The 25795-nt window shown below is 42.7% G+C and overlaps 1 protein-coding gene across 1 annotated transcript in view; it reads right to left on the bottom strand.

Moving 5' to 3' along the window:
- The window catches only part of CTNND2 (catenin delta 2), a gene marked incomplete at both ends in the record, with an annotated part of 525744 nt that overhangs the window by 259007 nt on the left and 240942 nt on the right, over positions 1–25795 (bottom strand). Inside the window, 3 exons of the mRNA XM_084281644.1 lie at positions 13382–13682; positions 13812–14084; positions 22138–22310. Coding sequence (XP_084137770.1) covers positions 13382–13682; positions 13812–14084; positions 22138–22310 — 747 coding nt within the window. The remainder of the gene's footprint in view (positions 1–13381; positions 13683–13811; positions 14085–22137; positions 22311–25795) is intronic.

The following is a 25795-nucleotide window of genomic DNA, read 5'->3' as shown; positions in this document are numbered from 1 at the left end:
GAAAAAAAAATATACTTTTAAGTGTAGTAAAATAAGCTATAAAGTAATGTGATATGTTTACTATGTCTTATAAGAAATCTCAGCATAATTTTTATCCCACTTAAACTAGTTTTTAAACCAAATGTTGAAGCTAATTACATTTTAAAGTGCATTTAACAGATAAACAAATATTTTCTTAATTTTTAATGCTTACTTTTTAGTCATGCAATGTGCTTTCGCTGCCAAGTTATTGTTATCAATAGCCATATAAAAAGCCAATAACTATAAATTTGCTTTAAATTCTACACTACTATAAATCTAGGTGAAAACAAAAACACGTATGTTTCCTCACAAGCATTTTCTTTTTCCTGCCACTGTCCTCATTCTGTTGAAAAGCATTCACCTGCTTAAAACATTTTATCAAAAATAAATTGTTAGTGGGAAAGAAAAAAAAAAAGTAGCGTGACTGGGAGCAAAGAGATAAGAGGCAAAGATAGCCAGAAAGAAACAGCAGATTAAATGTGACAGACAAGTTCAGGGAGATAATTCCCATTTCATTTCTGATACAGAGAACTGTCACTGAAGAAAACAGAAAACAAAAAGTCCCCCAGACCAACCAATACCATACAGCAACAGTTTGCCTTCATCAAGGCAGAAAGTGAAAGACAAGGATCATATACTTTTTTTCCCCTTTAAATTATTAACTGCATGATCACATTGGGTGCTTCTTCCCTCCCTTCTATTAAGCTCTGCCTCTTCCCTTCCCCCTCAGCCCGGCCAAATTCATAGGAAAGGGGAAAGAAGCACTGGCATAGGCAGCACTCCATAGCCAGAACCCCATTTTCAACATGCAGCGTTAGGGCGATGCCTGGCTTGTGCTGCTTGGGGAACTCACCACTGCCTCACGACAACCAGAAACCAACACCAAGCCTCTGTGTCAGAAGAGATCTGTGAAGTTTTGCTTGACTTCTGCACCAACTAGAAACGAAAATTTACAAATTCCATATTTTTAACTGTAAAAGCTTGCAGCACTCCATGAGCTCTATGATAAGGCTGGTGCTGGGGCAATACATTCAGTGTACTTGGTAAGATGCAGAATAAATATTCAGAAATAAACACTCTGTGGGATATTTAACAACAGTTAATATATATTTTTTTGCAAACCAAGGGGAGGAACAGTGAGCCTGTAACCCCCAGGCGAGGCCTGCCTTCCTCCCTGAGGCTCCAGGCCTCCGGAGGCAGACACAGATATCCCAGCAACAGCAGTGCAGGCTGCACACCCCCAAACTCACGGACCTTTGTAGGGTGAGAGACCACTTCCAGCATCCAGTGTGATGTGCTAAAAAGCTGCCTCCACCAAGGAAAACCAGGGAGCCTGCTTCTGCGCTGGCTCCCCGCCACACACCGAGTGGGACGGACACCCAGAGCTTAGACCAAACTACACAGGGAAGACTCCAACTGGCATATAAAACGTGCTGATTAAGGAATGCACTTTGCAAAGGACTGATTCTGAAAAGGAAATGTCACAGTGTAACTCTTTGGTAAGGGTAACACCAGAAGACAAAACTCCCTGGGGTAATGAAGCGTCCACTCTGTCCAACTACACAATACTCCTCCATTGGCCTTTGCTGAATTTCTAATCTAATCATACTGGCACTTCCGCTTGTCCAGTTTCAGCAGGTAGTCTTCCTGATAACAGTGAAAATGCAAAGAAACCGTTCCAATGAATCCCAACCATGCATGCATCTTCTAAAAAATACTGTTCTCTGTTGAATATTGCACATAGTTCTTGGCAAGCATTACGTTCCAGACTCTGCTACACACAGCTGCAATCCAAGACACCACACTTGGGGGTTGCTCACAGAAAAAAAAAAAAAAAAAAAAAAAGAGTGTTTGCAACTTATCTTTTGTAATTCCTTTTACAATGAGATTGCATATTATTAGATGTGCGAGCAATATCAACTTCTGGAGATTTTGATCTGTAACACTTTGTACACAAACTTGCATTTCACCAAGAGAATGGAAAAAAACATCAGATAGCATTTGTTCTTTTAAATAAAGTCACCTTTGATAGAATATTAAACACTTTCTCCTCCCAGTAGCCTTCTCGTCCTCAGCAGGCATTTGCTAATTCACTAAGACCCCAGGTGTAGATCTGTGACATTCCAGGGGAAAAGGGGCTATTATCTCTGTCTTTCTTTCAATGCTTCATTCAAGAAAGAGAAAATCTCTGGGTATTCTGTAATACACTGCATACTCATCAAGTTTTCAATCATCTGTGTGAGACTCACGGCATTTAAAATACAAGAGTGAAAACATGAAGGTTTTATTAAATGTACAAATAATCAATTTGAATACAGTCTAACTACATTCTTTACTTACGCTTGTAAGAAGTTTAGCCCACTGATTATCCACTTTTACAATTACAGCTTTTTGTTCAACAGATTGTTATAGTATTATTCAAGCTGTTTTCAGGTTGTTCCCATTACATATATATCAAGACCTCTGTTAGAACACTTACAAGTAATCTCCTATTATTAAAATCATTATAATCTACAGCAATTCTAACAGATTTTCTCTGAATAAAAGAAATGCTGAATGTAGTGATGAAGAAAAGGAATAGTGTTGATACTGAGACCATGAGGGGCTTAAAGACTTGAGCAAAGTTTAAACTGGAGTAATTGCTGCACAGTTCAAATTTATCTTTTAATCCATTATGCTTATTATTAGAGCATTTAAACAATATTAGGAAGCATTTAATAATCAAACTTCCAAGAACTCAGAAAAAAAATATCATTTGTGAACCCTTCCAAAATAATCAGCAAATGAAAAATGAAATGGATGGTTACATTTTTGTTGTTGTTTTTCCCCAGGAACTTACTCAAAACAAAGAGACAAAAGGACACGCTCCCCCCTTTCCCTCACCTCCCAACAAAAAAACAGTAAAAAAGACTTTGCAGCGTGTCATTAATTTCACAGATTCAGATTTTCCCTAAAAGCACAGAAAAGAAAGGAGTAACCTACAAGAGTCCTGTAACTCCAAGGCCAAGCTAAGAGGAAACGGCCATGACAAATGCTGCAAGGGACAAATGCTGACAAGTCACCAGCAAAAAGAAGGCAGACAAGGTAAGAAGGAAGTTGTTCACAGTAGTTACAATAGTTCATGACAAACCATTGGAGGGATTCAGCTTCAAGGAGGACTTTAACAGTGGTTTCATTTGAATGCCAAGATGCACTGTAGTCCAAAGGTGACAGACAGTTGAGGGATTTTGAACTGTCCTGCAGTTAGTTCCTGATTATTCATAAATGCAAATCAACACTGTTTGCATATCAAATGGACGCCTTCTTTACCTGTGAAACCAATACTTCTCTGATCGTACAACTGGCAAATGAAGACATTTGCATGAAGTTTGGCCTAATTTTACAAAAGCAAACTGAATCTTACTGCAAGAGGGGGAAAAGCAGCGACTTGCATTATACACTTCAGAGAAGCAGAGATTTGAGGCTAAAATCGTAATTCCTGGATACTCAGGATGGGACATTAAGCCAGGCAGGACACAAATTAGACCACTTTGAATGAGACTGTTCAGTTACTTTCAGCATTAGCTTCAGATTCTTGTCAAATGCAGCTCAAGGTGCTACACAGACAAGAATTCCAACTTCAGACGGAAAGAAATACCAAGTTTTTATGAATAAGCTTTGAAGCTTGGTCAGAAACCAGAAAAAAGTGCAATCATCAAAAAGTGCAATCGAGAGCCACTCTATTTTCAACGTGGCTACCACTTTCAACTCTTCAACGGAAACCTGAAGAACATTAGCTACCACAAAGATTGTGAATACAAACCAAACGCATCACGGCTGGTTAGTCAAAGCCCTGCCAGCAAAGCCTGCTGTGCAAAAACATGCCACTAATGTGCTACTTTGTGCCTCCACACCCTCTTTGGTCAGCTGCTACTGCCCCAAATGCCAGCAGGGCCTTGACTGATCTTTGAAAAAAGGCTGGCAAATCCTTCATGAAATTACTAATTCTTACCAGGATTAATTAGTCTTGATGTACAGCCTCTGCTTACTAATTGCAGCTATACAAGCTAACAGCCGTTCTTAAGAAAAGGAAAGGCACAAAGTCAGGCTTCTTAATTTCTTCAGCATTCAGACAAATTAGTTCAGAAGAGAAGAGGTCTGGAAAGAGTCTTTCTTGAACAGAGAGGCTCACAGTTGTACACGGTTCCCCAGATAAAGTCCTTACCATGCTTAACACTCCCAAATTTTGCTTGTTACATGATAAGGCCATGAAATATTCTGTTGTGTTTCTAAGATAGGTGGCTAGGACATATTGCAGACAAGCAGGTCACCCAGGTCTTTCCCACTCATCTTTTCAGCCAAAGATCACTGATTTGTAACCAGCTATTAGTTGTGCTATCAGCTCAACTCCAGGTCTGTTTTTTCCTCCCAATCTGAGAAAATCTTTCTACGCAGGATTTATCTTCCTTTGTTCAGAAAATGCTTTATAAGACCACATTATCCAGAGTTTTCCTTTGCATATTCCTGGGTTTTGTGCCAAGATAAAAAATTGAAAAAAATATTTTTAAAGTGGCCCAAAGAGTTCTTCTTGCAGAACGTTATTAGTAGCATGTTTCCTTTCCACTAGTTTTATTTTCAAAATGACACACTGGCACTTCTCCTTTGACCTGGTCCTCGCCCAGCTCCATTCTTGCCAGAATATCCATCGTCTCCAGCTTAACTAAGTGTTTCCCAAGTGGCACTACAGAAAATTCGTACTCACAGTTCTGGTAGGAAACAGAACCACGTCAGATATAATCTAAGAACGGGTCAGGAAGCAGGTTATTCTAACACAATCTGGCTTTGGTGAACTCATGTCGCAAATTACCCCGTTAACCATTCACCTTCTTCTCTTGTATTATCCTTTGAATCAGCTTTTGTTGTAATGTATAACAAAGCACTGCGATTAGTGGGTCTGTAATTGTTCTTTTATTTCATCCCCCCTTTCTCCTGTGCTCCCAGCACATGCAGGGCTGTCTCCCTCCACCTTCTCTGCTTCCTCTTCCTCCCAGAAACATCAGAAAAGATCCAACTCACCCTCCACTGCAAATCACACTCCTAGGGCTTCAATACAAAGCCTTTGAAGAGCTTCTGGCACCTTCTGGTGAGCAAACTCAAATATATCTGCGTCCCTGCTGAACTGGGGGGCTCAGGGAAGGCCCCTGCAAGAAGGATTCCTTTTGCTCTCCAGTCATAGGAAACTGTCCCAGCATCAGAGGGCCAGGGCTCCTCCACCCTTGCTTTCCTCCCAGGCAATACTGTTTAAGCCCAAGGATAGCTTTAGTCCTATGATCAAAAGGTTTTACTGCCTGAGAGCAGCACAGCTGGCTATCCGATAAAAGGAACAGGCTCACACCTGGGCTGGAGGGGGAGGGAAAGGGGCCACAAGGCAAGTTATAGACCTACAATGTGTGAGAGAGAGAAAATATGAAAAAGGGTCTGCAAAATTTTCTCAGATAAATGAGGGTTGCCTGAGATTCCTAGCTACTCATATTAAAATATGGCACTTCTCTATTCTTCGCTTATATACTACAAGTTGCTACTTGATGTACTTATTATTAAAATCCCTGTCACCCAACTGGCAGTTTCATATGCCTTGCCTTATAATTGTAAGATTAGTCATCACTTGGTCCTCCTGATTTCAGCATATTAAATTCTGACTTTTGCTTCTACCCACTTACGATAATGCACAGTTCCACAAATTCATTATCATTAGACAATCTCCCTCTGCCCTCTCTAATACCACTCCTATTAAAAACAAAAAGTATTCTGTCTGCTCCAAGTCCATACCCAGGTGATCCTCAAGTTCGACCTCACTATTACAGCAAAATTGCCTCTTATCTCCCACAGGGAGAATTTGGCCCAGTGCAGCTTCTGGCAGCCACAATACTCCCCACAAGCCCTGCAAACACTTTGCACCTCAGCACCGGCAAACACAGACACATTCCCACTCAGGTTTTGCCCTTAAGTGAAGGGAACCTTCCTCATTTCCCCAGCCTGCAATCTTGCTACCATAATTAACCACTTTAATTTTTGATTACAAGCACCTGCACTGCTTTAAAGCTGGTGTGTGCAGAGGATAACCAAAAGCTGATAGATATCCCAGCAAAGGAGTGGTTACCCTACTGACTAGATCTGAGCTGACTTTCCAGATCTCACCTACTCTGTCTACTGCAGACAATTTGTGCACTACAATAACCAGAAATGATAAAGTTTTCCACTACAATAATGATGAAGGTGTGTGTGTGTGTCTTCCCTTCCCCTCAACACCTAAATAAAAATTTCTGATACTATTTATTGAAACTTTGACAAGGAACATTTCCAGGCTATGGTGCAATGCCTCGCAATGGGATTTCAGACCATGAGGAGGCTACAGCTCATGCCTGTGCTCCCTTGGGCCAGTGCACAAGCAAGACCAACACTTACTCTGATTTACACCACACAACACAAGCAAGTATTTGCACTGATACCCCAAAAGCCTGAGTACCAGAAATTGGAGCTCAAGGAGACCTTCCCCTTGCCTAATGCTCCCTATCCCCGTTAACAGGACTCCTTTCTACTCTCAGCAAATGAACCTAAGGCCAAAGACGTTTGGGAGGGCCCAAATCGCATACCTGACAACTGCAGAGGCAGCCAACAATGCAGGGACACCATCCAGGCCCACAGGACAAAGCAGTAGTCACAGACAGGCTCAGGCAAGACTCAGCCCCAGCAGCTTGGCCTCAAGACTCTGAGGTCTGGGCCCATCACAGTCCCTGAGACCCCAATTGTTTCCTGTAAGCTCAAACCTAAAAATAATACAGATGAACATAAGCAAGAAAAGGCTCTATGAATTAGCATCAACACCGGCAACGAGTTTTCATACTGCTAAACAAAAGTTCCATAAAGGTGGGTTTCTAAAACGCTGCTCTTCAGCTTAATATAGTTTTGTGGGATTTCAGTAGCCAAGAAAAAATGACAAAAGGATTCCACATCCTTGGATGAAGCGGCTCTCTGCTACAGACACTGACTCTTCTCTGCTAGCTTTTTGCCGAGTCCTTCCCGTACTTCTTTTCAGCAGGTAAACAAGCACAGGCTGTTGAAATTCTGCTCTGATGCTTAAGAAATTCCTGCAGGTGGCTTGCAAGCGTACAAACAGCACTTGAATCCAGCATTGTGGGTGAACTGCAAAAGTTCAAGACCAGAGGTCAGAAACTGCATGCCAGGCTGTGTGCTTACAAGCAACAGTGAAGGCCTCACTGCTGATCTGAAGCATCTTTGATGTTGCATTCACCTAAAAATCCAGCAACAGCCACTGACACTCAGTTTCCCACGTTCAGTTAACCTGTTGTAATTTCCTATCGGTTGGATCTCCTTTCAACAGCACCGTACACTGGTTTTCTTTGCCTAAGGGCTTGTTATTTTGAAACACTTATTTATTTTCTTATCCCTCTGAAAGACCATCAGGAAGATCAGCCAAATGATTTACCGTATCAAGAAAAGGAAGCACAGGGACAGGTTATGGCCAGGATGCAAGTTTAGACATATCCATAGTGTTTACTCACACATCCATAGTGTTTACTCACACAGGAAGTCAAAGCTCAAGTTCTTTAGCTCAAAGACATACCCACGTAAATGGAGCCTCTTTACTTGGTTCTGTCAATTATGCCTCTCCTTAATTACATGCAAACTAGATTTGAAAGACACAGGAACAAAAACTGTGGCAATAACAACATATTTCCAAGACATCCACCTTACACCTTCTGCTTTATTGCTGAAGACTCTCCATTTCAGGTACCTTGTTCAAGGGGGACTTGAGCACTACGCTAAATGTTTTAATTGAAACGATTGATAACGTAATTACTACTGAAGGAAAAGGTGGAAGTAGAACTAGAGGCAAAGAAAAGGACAAGCAAAGTGAACACTGAGATGTGTATTTGTATCGGTTGAGAGTCTAGCATCAGCACTTCTAACCTCCAGGTTACAATGAGGAAAAAAACCAACAGGATCACAGGGTTATCAAATTATAAGATTCTGATTAGTATCTGGAATATTACTGGATGCCTCAGACCTTTCTGTTTTGCTTTTTTGTCTGAAAGAAAGTCTCAAAACAAGAATAAAAGGAGGGAAAAAAAATCCTGGGACTGCGCTGTCTGTCCCAGAACAAAAGGGCATTAACAGTGCTGTCGTGTGTAAAGGCTCTGACAGGCAGATGTAGGAATTTTCCAGCTAATAAAAACAAACAGAACCTAGGAAAAAAAATCAATAGAAAACTATTTTGATTAGAATTAATGAAGCAATTTTGTTCTCACTATAAAAGAAATACAAGATCCTGTAAAAATAAAAGAAAAATAGTTGAGGGAAACAAGTGAGTGTCCTTTTTGTTATCATCAATCATACTGATAGCCTGTCTCATTGTTTAACTTAAAGACAAAAAAAAACAAAGATTTTCCTTCCTTACTTGTCCACAGAAGACTGTTACTAGCTCAGCCCTATACCTAAGATAGTGATTTTAAAGCACAAGGAACTTCTAATTGTGGGGTTTTAGATCCACTTTGGCTTAGCTCTTGGGGTTAACGCTTTGCTTGCACCTTTGCTATTTATAATGAATGCTCTGCTCAAAAGCTGAATGATGATGCATGTGGTGAAGTCTTGCCTGCATTTGCAAACGTTGGTGGGAATTTGGTTTTGACGCACTCTAAAAGAAAATAATACTTGCACATAGTTTAAAGCCCTTGAAGAGGCTGATTTTGACTCGGGTTAGGTCTAACATTGCTTCTAACACTAACTCTGCTAAAAGAGTTTTTTGTTCCCCAGGTAGAGGTAGGAAAGAATGGGATGGCTGCACATATGCTCACAAGCAGTAACTCAGCCCTTCTAACAGAAATGCATGATTTACTGTGTGATTTACTGGAGAATTTGTAACACTTGACTAGATATTTTTCTGTTAAGATGGCGATGAGCCAATGATATCGAGATGATTTGATATTTTCACACAATTGAAGGGAAATCTAAATCCAGGCTAGTGGTAATGTCAGTTATCCCATACGCAGTCACATAAGCTGATCTGTTCTGTGCCCCTATGATTACACACCAAAACGCTAAAACTTGTCAACACTCACCATTAAATAGCAGTCCTGCCATACATCTCAGCGGGAAGCAGGTTCAACATGTCACATGCAATGAAAAGCATACAGAAGGAGAAAGGGCAAAGGAAGGTTCCCAGCAAATAGGGAGAAGAGTGAGACAAGACAGATGAAGGAGCAGAAGGAACCAGTTTAGACCCTGATAAACTTAGAACTCTTTGTGCTATAAAGAGTAAAAAAGCATATTTTTATATTAACCCATGCCACATTTTTATAAACCGGTGTTACTGTAATACTAATACAACACATGCACACAGTCCCCCTTCAGAAAGGACAGACATAGTTCTCTTTCTGATTTTACAGAGACCTGAAAGAAGATTCTGCTTGCCAACGTGAGGCTGAGCACTGAAGTTTTGATAAGTGGCATCAGGAGTGTCTAAGGCATGCTTCAGTTCTTGTTTGTAACAGGTGATAATCACACACAGAGCGGCCACATAGTGTTCTGACTACCTAACACTATGCAAAATGATGCACATCACTACACATTTCTTAAACCTCACTTTTCAGTACAGTTGAGAGAGTATGATGTAGTCTTTAGACTTTTTTTTCCTTTTAGTTTTTAAGGGCAACTTGCAATAAAGCAACGCTTAACATCACTTTCCACTGTCTTATGTGCCCTTCATCTTCCTTTAGATGGATGAAAAGGCAGGGGCAGCTCTGCAACCCCCACCACATAACCTGAGGCACAAACTACCTCAGCAACACCCTTTCGTTGCCTCCTCTCCCTCTGGTCCTCAGAAGGATCCTCTTTGGATCGTGCATCTGATTCTTTCGAGCAGGAGATGCTTCAGAGGAGCCAGCACCTGTGCAGTGCTGTGCCTATTGAAAGTTTCCCTGTGTTTCTGTCACTGTCTGCCCTGCGTGATCCGTATCACTGAGTGAACTGTCAGCAGAGCAAGCTTCGCAGCAGCACAGATCAGAAAGCTACTGCCAAAAACTGCAATTGCAGTTCAGAGCAGTGAAGCAGCTAGACCAAGAATAAGCACAGCGACTGTGCAGTCCCACGAACCCCTACGTACACACGCACACATGTTATGCATACACGTGCACATTTGGCAGTGGCAACAGCTTGAGTGTAACTCGACTGAAACCCCTTTCCGAGGATGTTTCTAAGGTTACTTGGTTAAAACTGAGTCACTGCATGCTTTTGCATGCCTCACTTCAAATTCAAGATGCAGTCTATAAATTGCCATTTTGATAATTTCAAGTTGTTTTATAACCTAGTTTATAGGCGATCATTATACATGATGCCATCTCTTCAATTAGATCTTACACAGTTTCAGTTTTCGGCAATATGTGTTAGTATTGAACATTTTCAGCTACAACATTAAGAAATGTTAGTTATATCTGAAGGTCTTTCTGTTAGACACCCCGCCCTGGCAGTGACACCATCGTGTTTGTTAGCACCTTGAGACACAGAGGCATTCATGAACCAGACAGCTCCTGTAGGAATTTCTAACATCATGCAAAAAAAATAATAATAAAACAAATGCATTATTTGTATTCCCAGTAATGACTACAAATATTTATTTTTTCTTCCTGTGGATTCAAAAATATATATATTTCTTTGAGTAACATCATCGCTGCAATGACACATACATACCAATGCAAGCTTGTATTAATCACAGTAGGCAAACCATTAATCAGTGCAATGTGGCAACCATTCTCCACTCCTCCTCCTCCTCCTCCCTCAAAGAAAAACTATCTTGGGATGTAGCGAACAAGCAGGAAAAATCCCACTTATTGAACATTAGCCTTTCAACATACAGTTGCTTGCTCTCACTCTCAAGGGGTTTGACTTTTAATGCAATGATTGGAAAACTCCTGCAACAATATGCAATACCCACAGCTCACATACAAAACCTGTTCCAAGCAAAATTGCTTATAGATAAAAAAGAAAAAAAAAAAAAAAAAGACGACACAGGAACGCAGATTGCCTTAGTAGTATCTGTAACATCTGATCCAGGCTCACTCTAAAGCATACATTAATTTTAAGACTCTAAGTAGTCCATTGACTTCAGTGAATCCAGTAAAAGTCCAGAAGATTAGTCAAGCACTTAACACTGTTAGCAGATGTATAACTGCTTGAATGGTTGGCAGGCCACAATGAACATGCTACAGAATGTTAATGGAAAATAATGGCAGCGGGTACACAATAAGGGAACTTTTGCAAAAGAATGGGTCATGTGATAGAGATCCTTGCAAGGACTACTTGAAAGGCCTGTCACCACTGTGGGAAGAAAAAAAAAACAAAAACATCAAAAAACAACAGTATTTACTAACACAGTGCTGCTTCCACATATTTATTTATTTATTTTTAAGTGGCAACACTATTTCTGCATGTCTATCACCCAACTCTTCAGTTGTAGGATTTTCCATTTGTTATAAAATAAGACACTGAGATTTTGCATATGCTAAACACAAATCCCTAGGGGACACAGTAACTCGGAAGCTCGCTATGTCTGTTCAAAATGGCACAACACTCAGAAAAGTGTCGTTTTGCAAACTTAGTATCAAGTTCAGATAGTCAATCATTATTCCCCCCTCATATTAAGATCCCCGCAAAATACACCAGCCTTTTCCTAAAAGCATGCATCCATCAGCTTTTCTTTCACCCAGCCCTTACGCATCAGTCATGAGCAACTCCTCATGATAGATCCTAAAAAGAGGCAGGGAGGGAAGTACCGACGTCATGCAAGACGCAGAAGTCTATCAAAAGCTTTTATTCGAAAGCAGCCTAAGAGAATCAATGCCAGTTTCTTAACTGAAGTAGCAAACCCCAGGTAGGACAACTATTGGCCAAACAGCCTAAAACGGTCCAAGCCCATGTTGTGACTTGGGTCCAGTGTTGAACAAACAGCTGCTCTGCCACTGAAGCACTTTGGGGTGGTTACGATGGGCCCTAAGCCCTAATGAACACATTTTCCTCCAAATAACATTGCAGGGTTAACAATGCAATGCTACAAAAGATGCCTCCAAAAGAAAAAAAACAAACAACAGTACAACACAATTCCACTGCTAAAAAAAAAAAAAAGAAGGAAACAGGGACTGTGCCTGCCAGAAACCTCCATGAGCAAAGACATCTTCCCTAGAACAAAGATAAGGAGAATCAGGGGAATGCTGGTGGTAGATACCCACAGGTGTACAAAGTTTACATTTCATGACATTGACACTGAGAGCTCCCCCCACGCCTATTGAGACTCAGACAACTGTGTTATAGCATGCTGTTGCAAAACTCCCCAAAATATAAAGTCTTTGGGAATCCTGCATTTTCGCTTTATTCTACAAAGGCACTACTTAACAGCTGTGGTCAACAGCGTCTCTTCTCTGTGACTGCGGGGCGAAGAAATTATACTAACATAGCTGCTAAATACAACACGTGGTCATTTGAGAAGGGCTTAATGAATATTTGACAAGAGGAGCGACCAAACTGTGTCGCGGCATCGCCCAGTGCTGCTGTCCTTTTACACGTCCTGAACTTTGAGAGCAGTGTTAGATTTTAAAAACAGAAAGTTTTCCAACCCATGCTCCACACCTTTCAAATAGGAAAAAAAATAAATAAAAATCAGTAGCTCTTCGGATGACATAAATTAAGAGTGTGCTTGGTTATCAGTCACTTGAACCTGTATTTTTAGGCGTCTGAGAGGGGAGCTCTGTGAGTGCTGGAGCAGGGGAAAGGATGGGCGAAAGGGGACGAGCAGAGGCTTTAACTCCGGCAAGAAAGTTGTGTGTGTACCTGCCTGCGAAACGCAGCCGACCCCCTCAGCGCATCCTATTTATCTCCCGGTCTATTTATGTCGGGGAAGGGAACATGCGAGCATAGCAGCTGTTACTATAGCAATGAAACTGGAAATTTTGCGAACCCAAAAAAAAAAAAAAAAAAAAAAAAAAAGAGGAAAGAAAGAATAATAATAAAAAGAAAACACAGCACCACCACCGCCGGAGGATGCTCAGTTGAGCAGAGGGTCCCTCACTTGCAGGAGCTGCTCAAACTCCGCGGTGTGGTGGCAGCAATGCCGGGGGGAGGGCAGCTTCATTTTGGGGGTCCCCAAAATGCCACCCGTGCCCGGGGGGGGGGTGAGGGTGGTGGCAGCCAGGGGAGCCCGGAGCGCTGCCGGGGAGGGGAAGGAAAGGGGAAAAGGGGGAAAAAAGAGGGAAAGAGGGGGAAAAAGGGGAAAGGGGCCGTGCCCCCCGCTCGCCCCCAGCCCCCCGCTTACCTGCGAGGGAGCCGGGTCTCTGCAGGGTGGCGGTGGCGAAGAGCTCCTGGGAGTGCTTGGCGTACGGGTCGGCGGCGTGAACCAGCCGCTTGGTGGGCGACAGAGTGGCGTAAGTGCCGATGGCGGAGCTTAACTGGTGGATAGGAGAGGAGGAGGAAACGTTAGAGCGGGCGGCGGGCGGGGAGCTCGCTCGGACGGCGGCCGCCGGCGGTGCGGCCGCGGAGGAGGAGGCGGCGGCGGCGGTGGCGGCGTCGAGGGGCGAGCCGGTGGCGCCGGAGGGCTCGGCCGGGCGGCGGGGGGCCTGCCGCGGGGAGGAGGAGGAGGAGGAGGAGGAGGAGAGGCGCTGCGCCGAGCCGGAGGCGGCGCCCTCGGCGGCGGCGGCGGCGGCAGCGGCAGCAGCAGCGGCAGCGGCGGCGGCAGCGGGGCCGGCCCGCGGCGGCCAGCCGGGGGAGCCGCCGGCCCGCGGGGCCCGCGGGGAGCTCACCCGCTGCGCCGGCGGCAGCGTGGCGCTGCTGGCGTGGAGCCGGGCGGCGGCGGCGGCGGCGTGCTGGGGCTCGGGCAGGTGGAAGGCGCTGCCGAGGCTGGGCGCGAAGGGCTCCCGAGCCGCAGGGGCGGCGGCGGCGGCCGGCGGCGGCAGCGGCAGCGGCAGCGGCGGCGGCGGCTCCGGGCCGCCCGGCTGGGCGCCGCGGCCCCCCGGGCACTGCTGCGGGAAGGAAAAGGCAGAGACAGGAGTCAGAGCGGGGCGCCCGGAGGAGAGGGACCGGGGGGGGGCGCCACGGGGGGCGCCCGGTGCGGGGCGAGCGGGAGGCGCCCCGACGGTGCCCGGGGTCCGCCGCCGAGCACAGGGCGGGCACAGGGCTCCTGTCACAGCCTCACCTGCTCACAGCTTCGCCTCACCTCACTTCATCCTTTCATTATTTATTTATTTTTAAAATAAATAATACTTCTTTACTTTACTTTACTTCTTATTCATTTCACTCTTCTTCGATTATTTGTTTGTATTATTATTATTATTATATTTTTTTTAATCGTTCCGTTTCAATTTCATCCCGTCTCGCTTCATTCCGCCTGGCTTCACGTCTGTCTCCTCGCGGTGCGCACGGTGCTGGCTCCTCCGCACCCCAGCTCCCTCCGAGCCCCCCCAGTGCTGCTGAAATCGGCCTGAGCAGTGCTTTGCTCAGACACAGGCACCTCCCTCTGTGTTTGGTGAGGCGGAAAAGCCTTTAAAATGCAAATCGTGGGCTCCGCGACTCGGTTCAGAGTTGCGGTGGGTGCCCACAGCAGCGCTGCTTCAGGTTTAAATAGAAACGCGGCTTTTTTTTTTATTAAAATCGCCCTACAGGAAAAACAAAAAACAACAACCAAAACACATAAATAAAAGCACCGAGTTCCCGGCATGAAACTTGGCTTATTCTCGCTGGGACACCCAGCAGGCGATTTGGGGCAGGAGCTGAGGACAAGGCAGGTGATGGGAGCGCAGCATGTAGGAGGTCCATAGATGCCAGAAAGGCGTACTTCTGCCAGTCTGCTCCCACTGAAAAATGTTCAGTCCCTCGCCTCCTGCATTTAACTTTTGCAGCCCCGCCCCTCATCTTGAAGGCTTGGTGTTCCTGGGGGAAGACCAAATATTTCCCTAGGCATGGACAAGAGGCAAAGCCTCATGGACAAGAGGCAAAGCTCCTCCTGTGGAGGAGCCGCTCTGTTAGCAGCAGGGAGGCCACCAGCACCCCGGTGAGTGCTGACAGATCCAAACCTCCCAAAGAGGGGCTTCAGGAGGCTTCCCTCACTGCCGAGCCCTCTATATCCCTACAGACAGATTTAAGGTGAGCCTTGCCCTCAGTCCTGAGCGGGCAGGGGGCCCGCAGGTGCCAGGAGCCTGACCACCATTGGGTTGGACATGCAACTAGGGGGTACGGGTCCCACAGCACAACGTGGGCGTCCTGAAGCCTTGGTACATGGCCGACAGCTCCAAGCTGCTCATTTGAAAGACTTTACAAAAATGAGGAAGGCAAACGCTGGGAATATGGGAGAACTTTTAAAAGCGACTTTCGTTCCGAGCTTCTCACCATCTCTAAAGAGAAGAGAAGGTCTAATCTGCAGCTGGTTTTCCAATAACGCACTTGACAAGAGCACAGTTTTCATTTTCAAGGTTTAAACCGTGTGGCAACACCTTCTACAAAACAAAAGCAGGCTGCCAAGATTTAAAACAGCACGTACAAAGCAAGGTTTGCACGTGATAAAAGGTTGTTTGAACCAGCTACGTTTTCCATTGCTTCTCATTAACAAATTTTACCTTTTGAACTGTTAAAATGGACTGGCATAATAGTGTACTTTGCAATACTCAAAATTGCTACAAAATACAGTATTTTGGACCATTACCAAGGTGTAGCGAACATCCTGGTAACTTAAGTTTGTCACTGGTTTTAAGGATTCTAGGCAAGCCCTGTCATCATGTATACATAATTTCTTTTTCTAATCTACTTTTACGCTGCTTGATATGTCAAGGACTTACAGTAATTAATTTAAAGTAAACCAATAATATCCCATATTCACTCTATAAAGCTGTAAGCATTCTGCAAGCGCTAATTCAAAAAAAAAAATGCAAAAAAAAAAAATCCCTCACATTATGATGGTCTGCTATAAGGAAGGAGATATAGTAGAGGATACGAGAATTAAATGCTTAATTAAAAACACAGTGCTTAGCACTTTGTAGAAAGCCAAGCATTTGCTCCGTGTGAAGGAGAGAACTTTTGGATGAACAGATTGCAACGCAACGTTAGCATGCAGTATTTTCTGAGTTGTGACTAATCTCAGACCTGTCTTAAATTTGTTGTGAGGTTCTTACTTTTTCCAGAGGAACAAGTGTGTGCTCTTACTTTCCACTTGTGTTTTTAGAGGCAAAATGCATTTCAGATTCTCCCTGGGTTTATCCTTGTCTGTTGCTTAGGACAACCATACGTCATTGTTCATCGTGTGATGTGACATTACACTTTGTATGGAGGAATGAAATACAATGGTATTTGTTCCATTATTTTTCCATTTATCCATTATTGTTGTCAACCTGATAATGAAACTGTGTTTAAACTAATAAATTGAGAGCAAATTTGCTTTCCAGTTGTTATATCCTCCTTCATCAATCTACTTCACAGACATGAAAAAAAATCAAGGATTTTCTTTCTCCAGCCCTGTAAATATCTATTCTAAGACTCAGAAATTTCAGTTTTTCCAGTATCCCAAAGAAAAGGATCCTGTTTTGCTTCTTTGGATTCAATATGTGGGTTCTGTCGTATCCTTTTTAACAGCAGAAATGCGTGAAAAAGCACAAGAACATTAATATAGCTATGAAAAATATTTTCTTTCCTTATTTAATCTTATTAAAATATCATTTCCTACTGATCCTGGCAAAACAAGATCTGCAGAGCTCTATACATAAAATTACTGAGGGTGTCCAGTTAGGTTATGGTGGAGTAGAGAGAACAGCCTAACCGATGTCTGCCTGCCTGCCATTATTCACACTTTTAATGCACCAAATTTCAGCGCCTCTGCTTTCATTGAAGTCAATTTAAATTGAAAATTTAAATCAGAACTTTAGCTGAAAAAGATCAAATGGAAGACACTGCTAGACAAGACTGCTGTTTCATAAAGTGGTATTGAGAGGGGCAAATAACTGTGCTGCATTATTTATTCTGCTGAAAATTATTCATGGATAAGGAGCTAGAAAATCCTATATGGCTAGATAGCTTAAGCAAAACTTTGGGCTGCTAATTACTGAAACATCAGCGGGCTGATTCTTGGAGGTGGCTCCCAAAGGGAAGAGCAATGTGTAAAAACAGCAAAACCTGAACAGCCCAAGTCTCAGAGAATAAAATGACCGTTATGGATGTATTAGCAGGTGCAACAGATGTGTTTGGTGTATCACCTAAAATCCCTTCAAATTAATTTTTTCCTAGGCCTGCCAAAATGCAAAAGCGAAAACTGGTAGAGCCTGTACCTCTGTGCTTCATAGGTGTGAAGGAACAGAACGTCTGTCAATGCAGCTGGCAGCGTCTCAGCAATAAGGATGCAAAATGACTTTAGAGCCAGTTCTTGGGAATTAAATGAAATTACATTTTCCAGGAACACGCTGGAAAATTTGCAGCACGGTACCGGTTACCCTTAGGAAGCTGCAGGTTGTGCTCAATGTCCTGTGTACTGCCCTGACAGAACAGAAGAAACTGAAACACTGGGTTACCTTTGAGCAAGTTTTCAGTCCATTTAGCTCTCTGGAGCTCTCAGGGATTGCTTGGCCCTTAACATCTCAATCCCCAGCACACCAGCACATCTCCTTGAGACTTCTCCCAGCTTCCTGGGCAGGTTCCCAAAAGACGGTCACATCTGGTGACTGTGAAGACAATCTTATACAGCACGTTGTTGTCTACGAGGAGACCTTTCTCTTGATTCTAGGAAGGACCTTCCAACTGGACATTCAAGTTGCGTGGAAGGCATCTCTCCGGGCTGCTCAAACACTGCTGCTCTGGCTTGAACATCTGTGGTGGCTGTCAGCTTTAGGCAGCAAATTTGATCATCCTTACAAGGGTTTTGAGAGACCCGTGTTGTCTTTTAAGGATCCAACTCTCAGAATCCTAATGATGTTCTGTGATCTTTCAATCATTGCAAGACTTCCCAGTCTATTGAGGGATTTTTATTTTATTTTATTTTATTTTATTTTATTTTATTTTATTTTATTTTATTTTATTTTATTTTATTTTATTTTATTTTATTTTTCAACTCAAAGAAACTCCCATATGGCTTATCTCAAGGTATCACCCTCCTTTGGTCCAAAACCTCTATTGATTCTCTTCTACAAAGGGTGGAATAGGGCATGGAAAATGCTTAACAATCCCTCCCTTGTCTTCATGATGCAGACTTCCGTCCTTGGGCAGCACCTATGGAAGGGTCTTTCCCTTGCCAGGCTTCTTCGCTGTCATTTGTAAGTTCCTGACCTTACGAGGAAGACGCTACCGTTGTTCAAATGCACTCATATGGTAACAGATGCCAGACCACACCTGGGAATCCTTCAGCTGTAGCGTGTTTTATTTATTTCTCCCAATTTCAACACAAAGGTCATGACTGGTGCAAGGCCACCTCTACTGTGTTTTCAAAACAAACCCCAACACTATTAGGAAAACTTGTCAGCCTACCTGGTCCTAATCTCAAAGGTCACAGGTAGATGAATGTAGCTAATGCCATCGTCGTCTTCCACATACACAGACAGCATTGTGTGAGGTCATTTCAGGATCTTCAGAGATGGTCAAGCTCTGGTTGCAAAGCAGCGCCGCAAGCTGCAGTCATTACCTCCTGTAGGATCAAACCAGCCTCCTGCAGCCCTGTTTTTCACTAACGTAAACTCTGCTGGTGACTTGCTCTCTGCGAGTAGCAGTAGTAAGAGTAATCTGTCCCAAGATCTCATCTGCCTCCTCTACTTCTCACGTTCATATTCAGAATCCCATTTTAAACAGCTCATCATCTGCCACATCCTACCAGAAGTGGAGTCCTTATTTTAGATCTTGTTTGGGTAGAGCAACAGGCAGCTCATCACCTGACTCGTGGCAGGGGGAAACACTCTAACTGAGAAGGGCCAACTTACAGTTTTCTCTTGACAACTGAACACTTTCTGGTGCCCATGTGCCAATACTCTAAACAGGGCTAGTGAGACGCAGTGGTCCGATGAGTACAAACTTAACGACTTGGCTATAGGAGGAAGAAAACAAGTTGGAAAATTAACTGTTAAATAATTTTTCAAATTTTTTTTGTTTGTTTTTAGGGGTTTTCAAGTCCTGTGCCAGCACGTTCAGTCCAGAAGCTTTAGGAGCATTGGATAAAACACAGTAGTGATTTATGTTGGTTGCTGGTTAGCCTCTGAGAAAGTTACATGATCATGATACATGATAAAAAAATCTTCATCCAGAAATGTTAACTAGTTTTACTTCCTGCCCCTTCCCCTTGCAAACACATGGCAGAGCACACCAGTGCCCACCGGTTGTATTACATGCTATGTTTTATAGGATATATGTTATATATATCTACAGTGTAAGCTGACTGTTCTCACTGTGACGGTAAACCCCATCAGTTGTTCACAAGCTGCATGTTGTCCAAACAGAGCCTTCACCTTTGAGTAACTCATCTGCAAAACCTGCTGCTTTTCCTAACACATGCCACTACCGACTCTTTGCAAATAACGGTAATTGATCAATATAGCACGTATCAGGATCTGGACACCACGTTTGAGAAGCTGTTCTCAGCTGGGAAACAGAATAATTTCCTGCCACAGGAGCAGTCATTGCTAAGAAATTCAATTCCCATGGCACTTAGAAGATTAAAGTTTTGTTCTAAAGTATACTCAAAGCACTGGAAAAACTCTATGATCTATAACATAGTCCTCCAAATTGACAAAAATGTTAGATTGCACTTTGCAGCGCTATACAGGAAATCCCAAGACTAATTAGTTCCTGGTTTTTATACCATTGCATTTTCAGAAATTGTTCTTGCTGTCACAGCTGGCCTTGGGACTATTTACATATTTTCCCACACATTCGGGCTATCAGTCATGTTCAGAGATAGCTGTACTCCTTGCGCACAAGCAGAAAAGGAAACTATCACAATCTGAGCAGTTAAGACTCATAAGGCTTATTTTAATTATAATAGGGATAGCAAAACAATTCCAAGGATCGACTTTTTTCCCCTTAATTGTGGGATCAGCAATGGGATCAGGTCATATTCAGAACTTTTTAACTGACTCTTCCCTTTCTTGTATAACCCTTTGAAACATCCTTTATTATGTGGTGGTTTTTTGTTTGTTTGTTTGTTTGTTTTTGTTTTGTTTTGTTTTTAAATGGTGTTAATTCATAGTTTATGTGGCAGTTTGTTAATATTTTGAACATATATTTTAACTTAACTGAAGTTGCCAAACATCCTTTGAAATATAATGGTGTGAACTAATATTTATTATGTTCCATGAGTTATTTCTTTGCAGGAACATCTACCATATAAGCTGGAGGAACACAGAATAAGGAAATAAATAAATAAATAAATAAAAGATGTGCAAGGTTACCTTACTAACTTACTAGTAACCCTACTGGAGGTAACCAGTTCTGTGTGAATGAGGTGATTCGTGATAATTTTTTAGAACTAAGCAATGGCTGTTCAGTGTGATTTAAATGAAAAAAAAAATCTAGATCATTGTTCTTCTCCCTCTTCATAAATTCATCCTTTTCCATCATTATGAGAAAATTTTTATTAAGAATATGAATATTTCAAAACCTTAGGCAACTGCATGTTTACACTTTCCCCTCCTTCCACTGTTTTTTATTATTATTTTTAGGTTATTTCTTCTTCTCTCATCTCTTCTGTTTTGGTTTGTTTCAACTGCTCTGTTGCTCTTATAACCTGTTCCTTACCCGTTGCCTCACTCCTTTCTCTAGACTCCTTGAAGAATGCACCCCAGCCTTTCAGGCTAACCCTTGGCTACAATACTTTCCACAAAGCACAGCTCCTAATGACATCTGCCCAGGTTACAACCAGGTATTACAGCCTCTGCCTTCTTTCTTGCTGGAGTCCTGCCCTCCCGCTGGCTCCAGTCCCCAAGAGCATCAGGGAAGGCCTCTGGTAAACACCGGAAAACCCAGAGACCTTGCCACTGCACGGGCTCATTTTAAACCCTTGACAGAAGAAAAAAAAATACATATCCAATCTGAAATGAAATTTAACCGTGTTTTATTTCGTTTCTCAGGCTTGGAGAATAGTTTTTTGTTGTTTTTTTTTTTCTGAGCAAATTGGGTGAATGGAATATAGTATGTCTCTTGGTATCCCGCAAGCTGTGCGATGACTATATAATACTTGAAATCTCTTAGCAATTTAAGGCTTTGAAATTCAAATGCAGCTCACTTCTAGAGAATCCTGAATTGTAACGTGTCCCAGTGTCACACTGAGATGGTCTGCTTTACCGTGGCAGTTAAGTTCTAAAAAGAGAAAATAACCTGAACTGACCAGTGAAACCCAGTCAGACTTGGTTTACATGCAGAAGCATAAATACTTTGAGAAATTTTGGTCTAAACTGAAGCTTAACTTCCCAGTGAGAGGCTTCGATGTCGTGCTGGAAAGCACAAAATGTGAGAGGGTTATGTGTCAGAAATGGAGGCAATCGTTCAGACAGGAAGAGAGACTGAGAAAGTTTTCATGAGTATCTGAAACAAATTTGTACATGTGGCTCTCTGGTAAGTTTTTGACTTAAAGAATGGCAAAGAAAAAGCAAAAAGTGATTCTTACACATCAGTTTGGGCAACAGCACACGGCTCTGCTTGGCATCCCAAGCAGATTTTGCATCTAGTGTCACTTTGTTTTTATTCTCTGGCACCTAAGTGCTTTCTGAAATAACCTGATACCAACACAGCAAGGTCCTAGTTCTTCGCTGGGACTCCCCAGCAGCACAATTTTCAAACTTACATGGATAAACATTCAACCACCAAATATGCAAGCAAGAAAGTAAAACCGGCGTGTAAATCTTTCTCATCAGGATTATTTTACTACCATGCAAGCCAAACCGCTTCAGATTTATTATTCAGAAATCAAGGCGGTAACTCAACCCCGCTGCACGATGCCTCAAGCAAGGCAAAAAGGCAGGCACCGGAGAGCTGGTGAGCACTGAGCAGCTCTCCTTCCTTGCTGTTCCCCGGCACGATTTCGGGTGGGAGAGCACAGGGCAGCTGTAGGAAACCTACCTGGCTGTAGCTCTGGATGGCACCTCTGGCCTGGGCGCTGCGGGCCGGGAGCGGGGCGGCTGCCGTCTCGCCCAGGGCGAGGGTCTGGTTGCTGTGGTAGCTGGCCGAGTACTGGAAGGAGCCCTCGGGCTTGGCGTTGAGCTGGAGAGAACTCTGGGACAGGAGGCTGGGCCCTGCGGGGAGAGGGATGGAGCCGTCAGCAAGTCTCAGGGAAAGAGCACGCAGGCGCTGTGCAGCGGGCGGCCCTCGGAGGCGTCAAACGCGTGCCACGTTTTGGCTTTGCAGTGATAAAAGTCACCTAAATTAAAACGTCTCTTTACCCCTCAATCAGCAGTGTTATGCCATTCAAGTTACAGAGCATGTCTCTTTCTTCAAGAGTCACAAACTGTCTGGGAAAGAAATTCCAAGCCTAAATAAAGCCAACCAAACGATTTGATAAAGAAGTATTCAGCTCAGAATACTTTATGAGTTTCCTTTTTTTTTTTCTTTTTTTTTTTTCTTTTTTTTTTTTCCCCCAGATAAGCCTGTTTATTTCACTTAATTACACCCAGTCGGTCAGTATGGGAAATGCTAATTTGTCCTTCCCCAGGCCCCAGCACATCGGATCTATTGACTGCTGCTCCTCTGCAGTGTACACACGGTGATGCAATACTTTGGTGCCTGTAGGGATGGATGGCAGCCTTTAAAATATTAATAGCTCCTCTCATCATGTAGAGCTCACCCTGATCTTGGTGAATTTTTGATGACTATTTTGTCAGCCTATCTTGTCTTTCCCATCACAGTAGCACACAGTAGGAGAGCACAGCACAGGCAGAGAGCACAGACTGGGGCTGCCAAACCGAGAGGTTCGTGCAGCGTTGGGAGTATGAACAGTGACACCTTCAACAGGCATTTAGCTGCTCCACAAAACTCGAACATGCTCCCATATTCATTAGGTTCATTTGCTAGCAGTGGAGCTGATCACATCCACCCAGCAGGTTTCCTGATTTTGGCTGTGAGAGTGTGTACGGGGCAGGGGAAGGCTCTGGCTGCACCGCGCTGTCTGCATGGCTGAGACGGGACTTCCCGGGACCGCTGCTGCCGGTGACCTCCTCCTGTCCCCATGCACAAAGAGCTGCGCTAAAGAATACCCACCTAATCCTCCCCTATGCCATCTCTGATCGCAGTCTCTCCTAGTTTTCAAGGAACTAGCTGACTCTTCCGTGGTGTCTGGGCCCAGCAAGCGAAAGAGAAGAGGAGAGAAAAGACGAGGGTTATGCCTGGGGCATTGCACGTGTTACAAGGCAGTCTAGCTTCACCCCAACAGCTACAATGCACAGCATTTTCAGTGGCTCCGCGGGGACGATACCTTCACGTGCTGGCTAGCACAAACAAGTTCAAGAGAGCACAGCAGGTGACACAAACCTTAAGGGATGTGAAATGATAATGTTGGTTTAGCTCCAGGAGCACACATGGAAAAATTCTAAAGAGACTTACGACAGTCAAATTTCAATGAATTTTACCAGAAATAATTCCCAATACATCTCTAATACAAATGCCAAATTTTGTGTCCTGTAAGTCTTTGCTAAGAGGATGATTAAAAAGATTTCCATTTAAAAATGTGCAAACAACCCCCCTTCTCCCCAAAATTAACATGGAAAATATTTTTTCCCCAGCTTGTTTCTCAGAAATGGCAGACTCATTATAACTGACATTTTCCCAAATCCAACCTGAATGGCTCATATTATATAAAAAAAATAAAATGCAGTAGGCTGTGTAATAGTGGAAGCGCTCACATCTGAGTGCAGACAGTGATTATGACGCTATTTTACATATCGACAGTTTATCAATTGCCAAATCAATCTCATTCATCAGAATATTCCAGATCTAGGACAAATTTAGAAAATAAGTTCTGGGCCTTGTATTTTCCTTACAAGCACAGAAGGAGGCAGGGCTTCATGTATGTTGAGAGGTTATTAATATCACACGCACAGGAAAGTTGAATTAATCCTGCATGGATGCTTAAAAAGCCAGTATCTGGTAGCTTTCTACTTCCAGATAACCCTTACTAAGCATTTTCCATTTAACTGTTTTTGTTGCAAATCTTGTTGTTTAATAAAAAAAAATATTTTCATAGTTTTCTTTAACGATCATAAAGAAAATATAGGCATAGTTTTAAAATATATATTTTAGATGTTATATTAACCTTTTAACCTTTCAGATTTTGAATTTTCACTGAAAATTTGCCTACGATCAACTGCCATAATTAAGTCCACAAAATTCACAAAAGCATAACTTTCCCAGGAGGGGAAAAAAGTTGAAGCAAGAAAGAAATTTTTGCACATGAAAGTGTTTCAACTCATTCTTAAAGTAATTATGCTATGACATTTCTAAAGCTTAAATAATGATTAAACTATCACATGCTATGAACTCAATATGTTTAAATTTTCATTGCATCTGGCTTTTAAGCGTTCTTTTCATATTACTATTGCTCACTAGGGAATGCACGTAGCCAGCTAGGATCATATACAAGGGCTCCCTGCACCATTTAGCCTAAAAGTTTCAATGCACTTCAAGAAATATATCCAAACTGGAGAAAACGAAAGAAAAAAAAAAAAAAGTTAGAAAGTTTGAAGCACAGGGCTGTGAACTCACTAAATATTAGGTAAAAGTTTTTATTTTGTACCTTAACAAGCAGTAATGAGCTACTATAACCTACATGTATTTGAGTAAAGTAATTACAAAGTCATTTGAGAGAAACAGACAGATATTTAAATTTCAAACATACCCTCATTTCTCAACCAAAAGTAGAAAAAAATTGAGTCTGCTCACCTGCAAATAACTAAGTCTAAAACAAGCATAGAGACTGCATGGTACATTTGAAATCAGAGTGATCTTGAAAAAAACATGAGTTCCTTTTTTTAGGATTTAGTGACTACAAGCAGTCCCATCTTGTTGATAGGGAAAAGATGGATCACATCTCCCATCAGGATTCTTGAGATTTCAATCTGAAGGCACAAACAAACCCTTTGAAGAGCCTGCAGCTCACACAGAAGAGAAGAAGTGGTTTGTTTGTGTACTGCTGTACACAGAAATAAATGGTAAGGCTTACTGATGGCTCTTTACAGAAAACTACTCTTTCTACCCGGCAACAATTTCAACTCCATTGTGTTAGTACAAGAAATTGTGTATGCAATTATTTTCCATTTGTTTTTGGAAGCATTAAAGCAACTGGAAATTCTTTATTTTCAGTCAGGTACTCTAAATCAGCAGTTAGCTATTGGAATAATTCAATCTCATTTGTTACCTTAATGCTACATAATTAAATATCAATCTTCAATTTAAAACATGCTTGAAAACAGCTCCAGCTTCATAAGGTTCAGGTTAACAGACACTGAGTATTTATAATACTGCTTCAAATATTTGCACTACATTTTGTGTGGTTGCTGCTTGGGAGGACGTAACTACCTGTTTTCCCATACGTTTTTTCACCATTAAATCAAACACCTGTTCTTCTTGTGGGAGAATATTAGTGGTGGGTTATTCGTGGTGGATAGCACCAAACTTGTACTGATTCAGTGGATGTCAGTTTCCTCCTGTATTATCACTAAAATGGTTTCCTGAATTTCCTCTCACATTTGTACTGAATCAGAGCCATCACGCCGCAGGAGGCACCACT

The sequence above is a fragment of the Netta rufina genome (assembly GCF_964035555.1).
Source record: "Netta rufina genome assembly, chromosome: 2".
Taxonomy (NCBI): Eukaryota; Metazoa; Chordata; class Aves; order Anseriformes; family Anatidae; genus Netta; species Netta rufina.
Note: the sequence above shows the minus strand (reverse complement) of the source record. Positions and strands in the feature narration are given on the sequence as shown.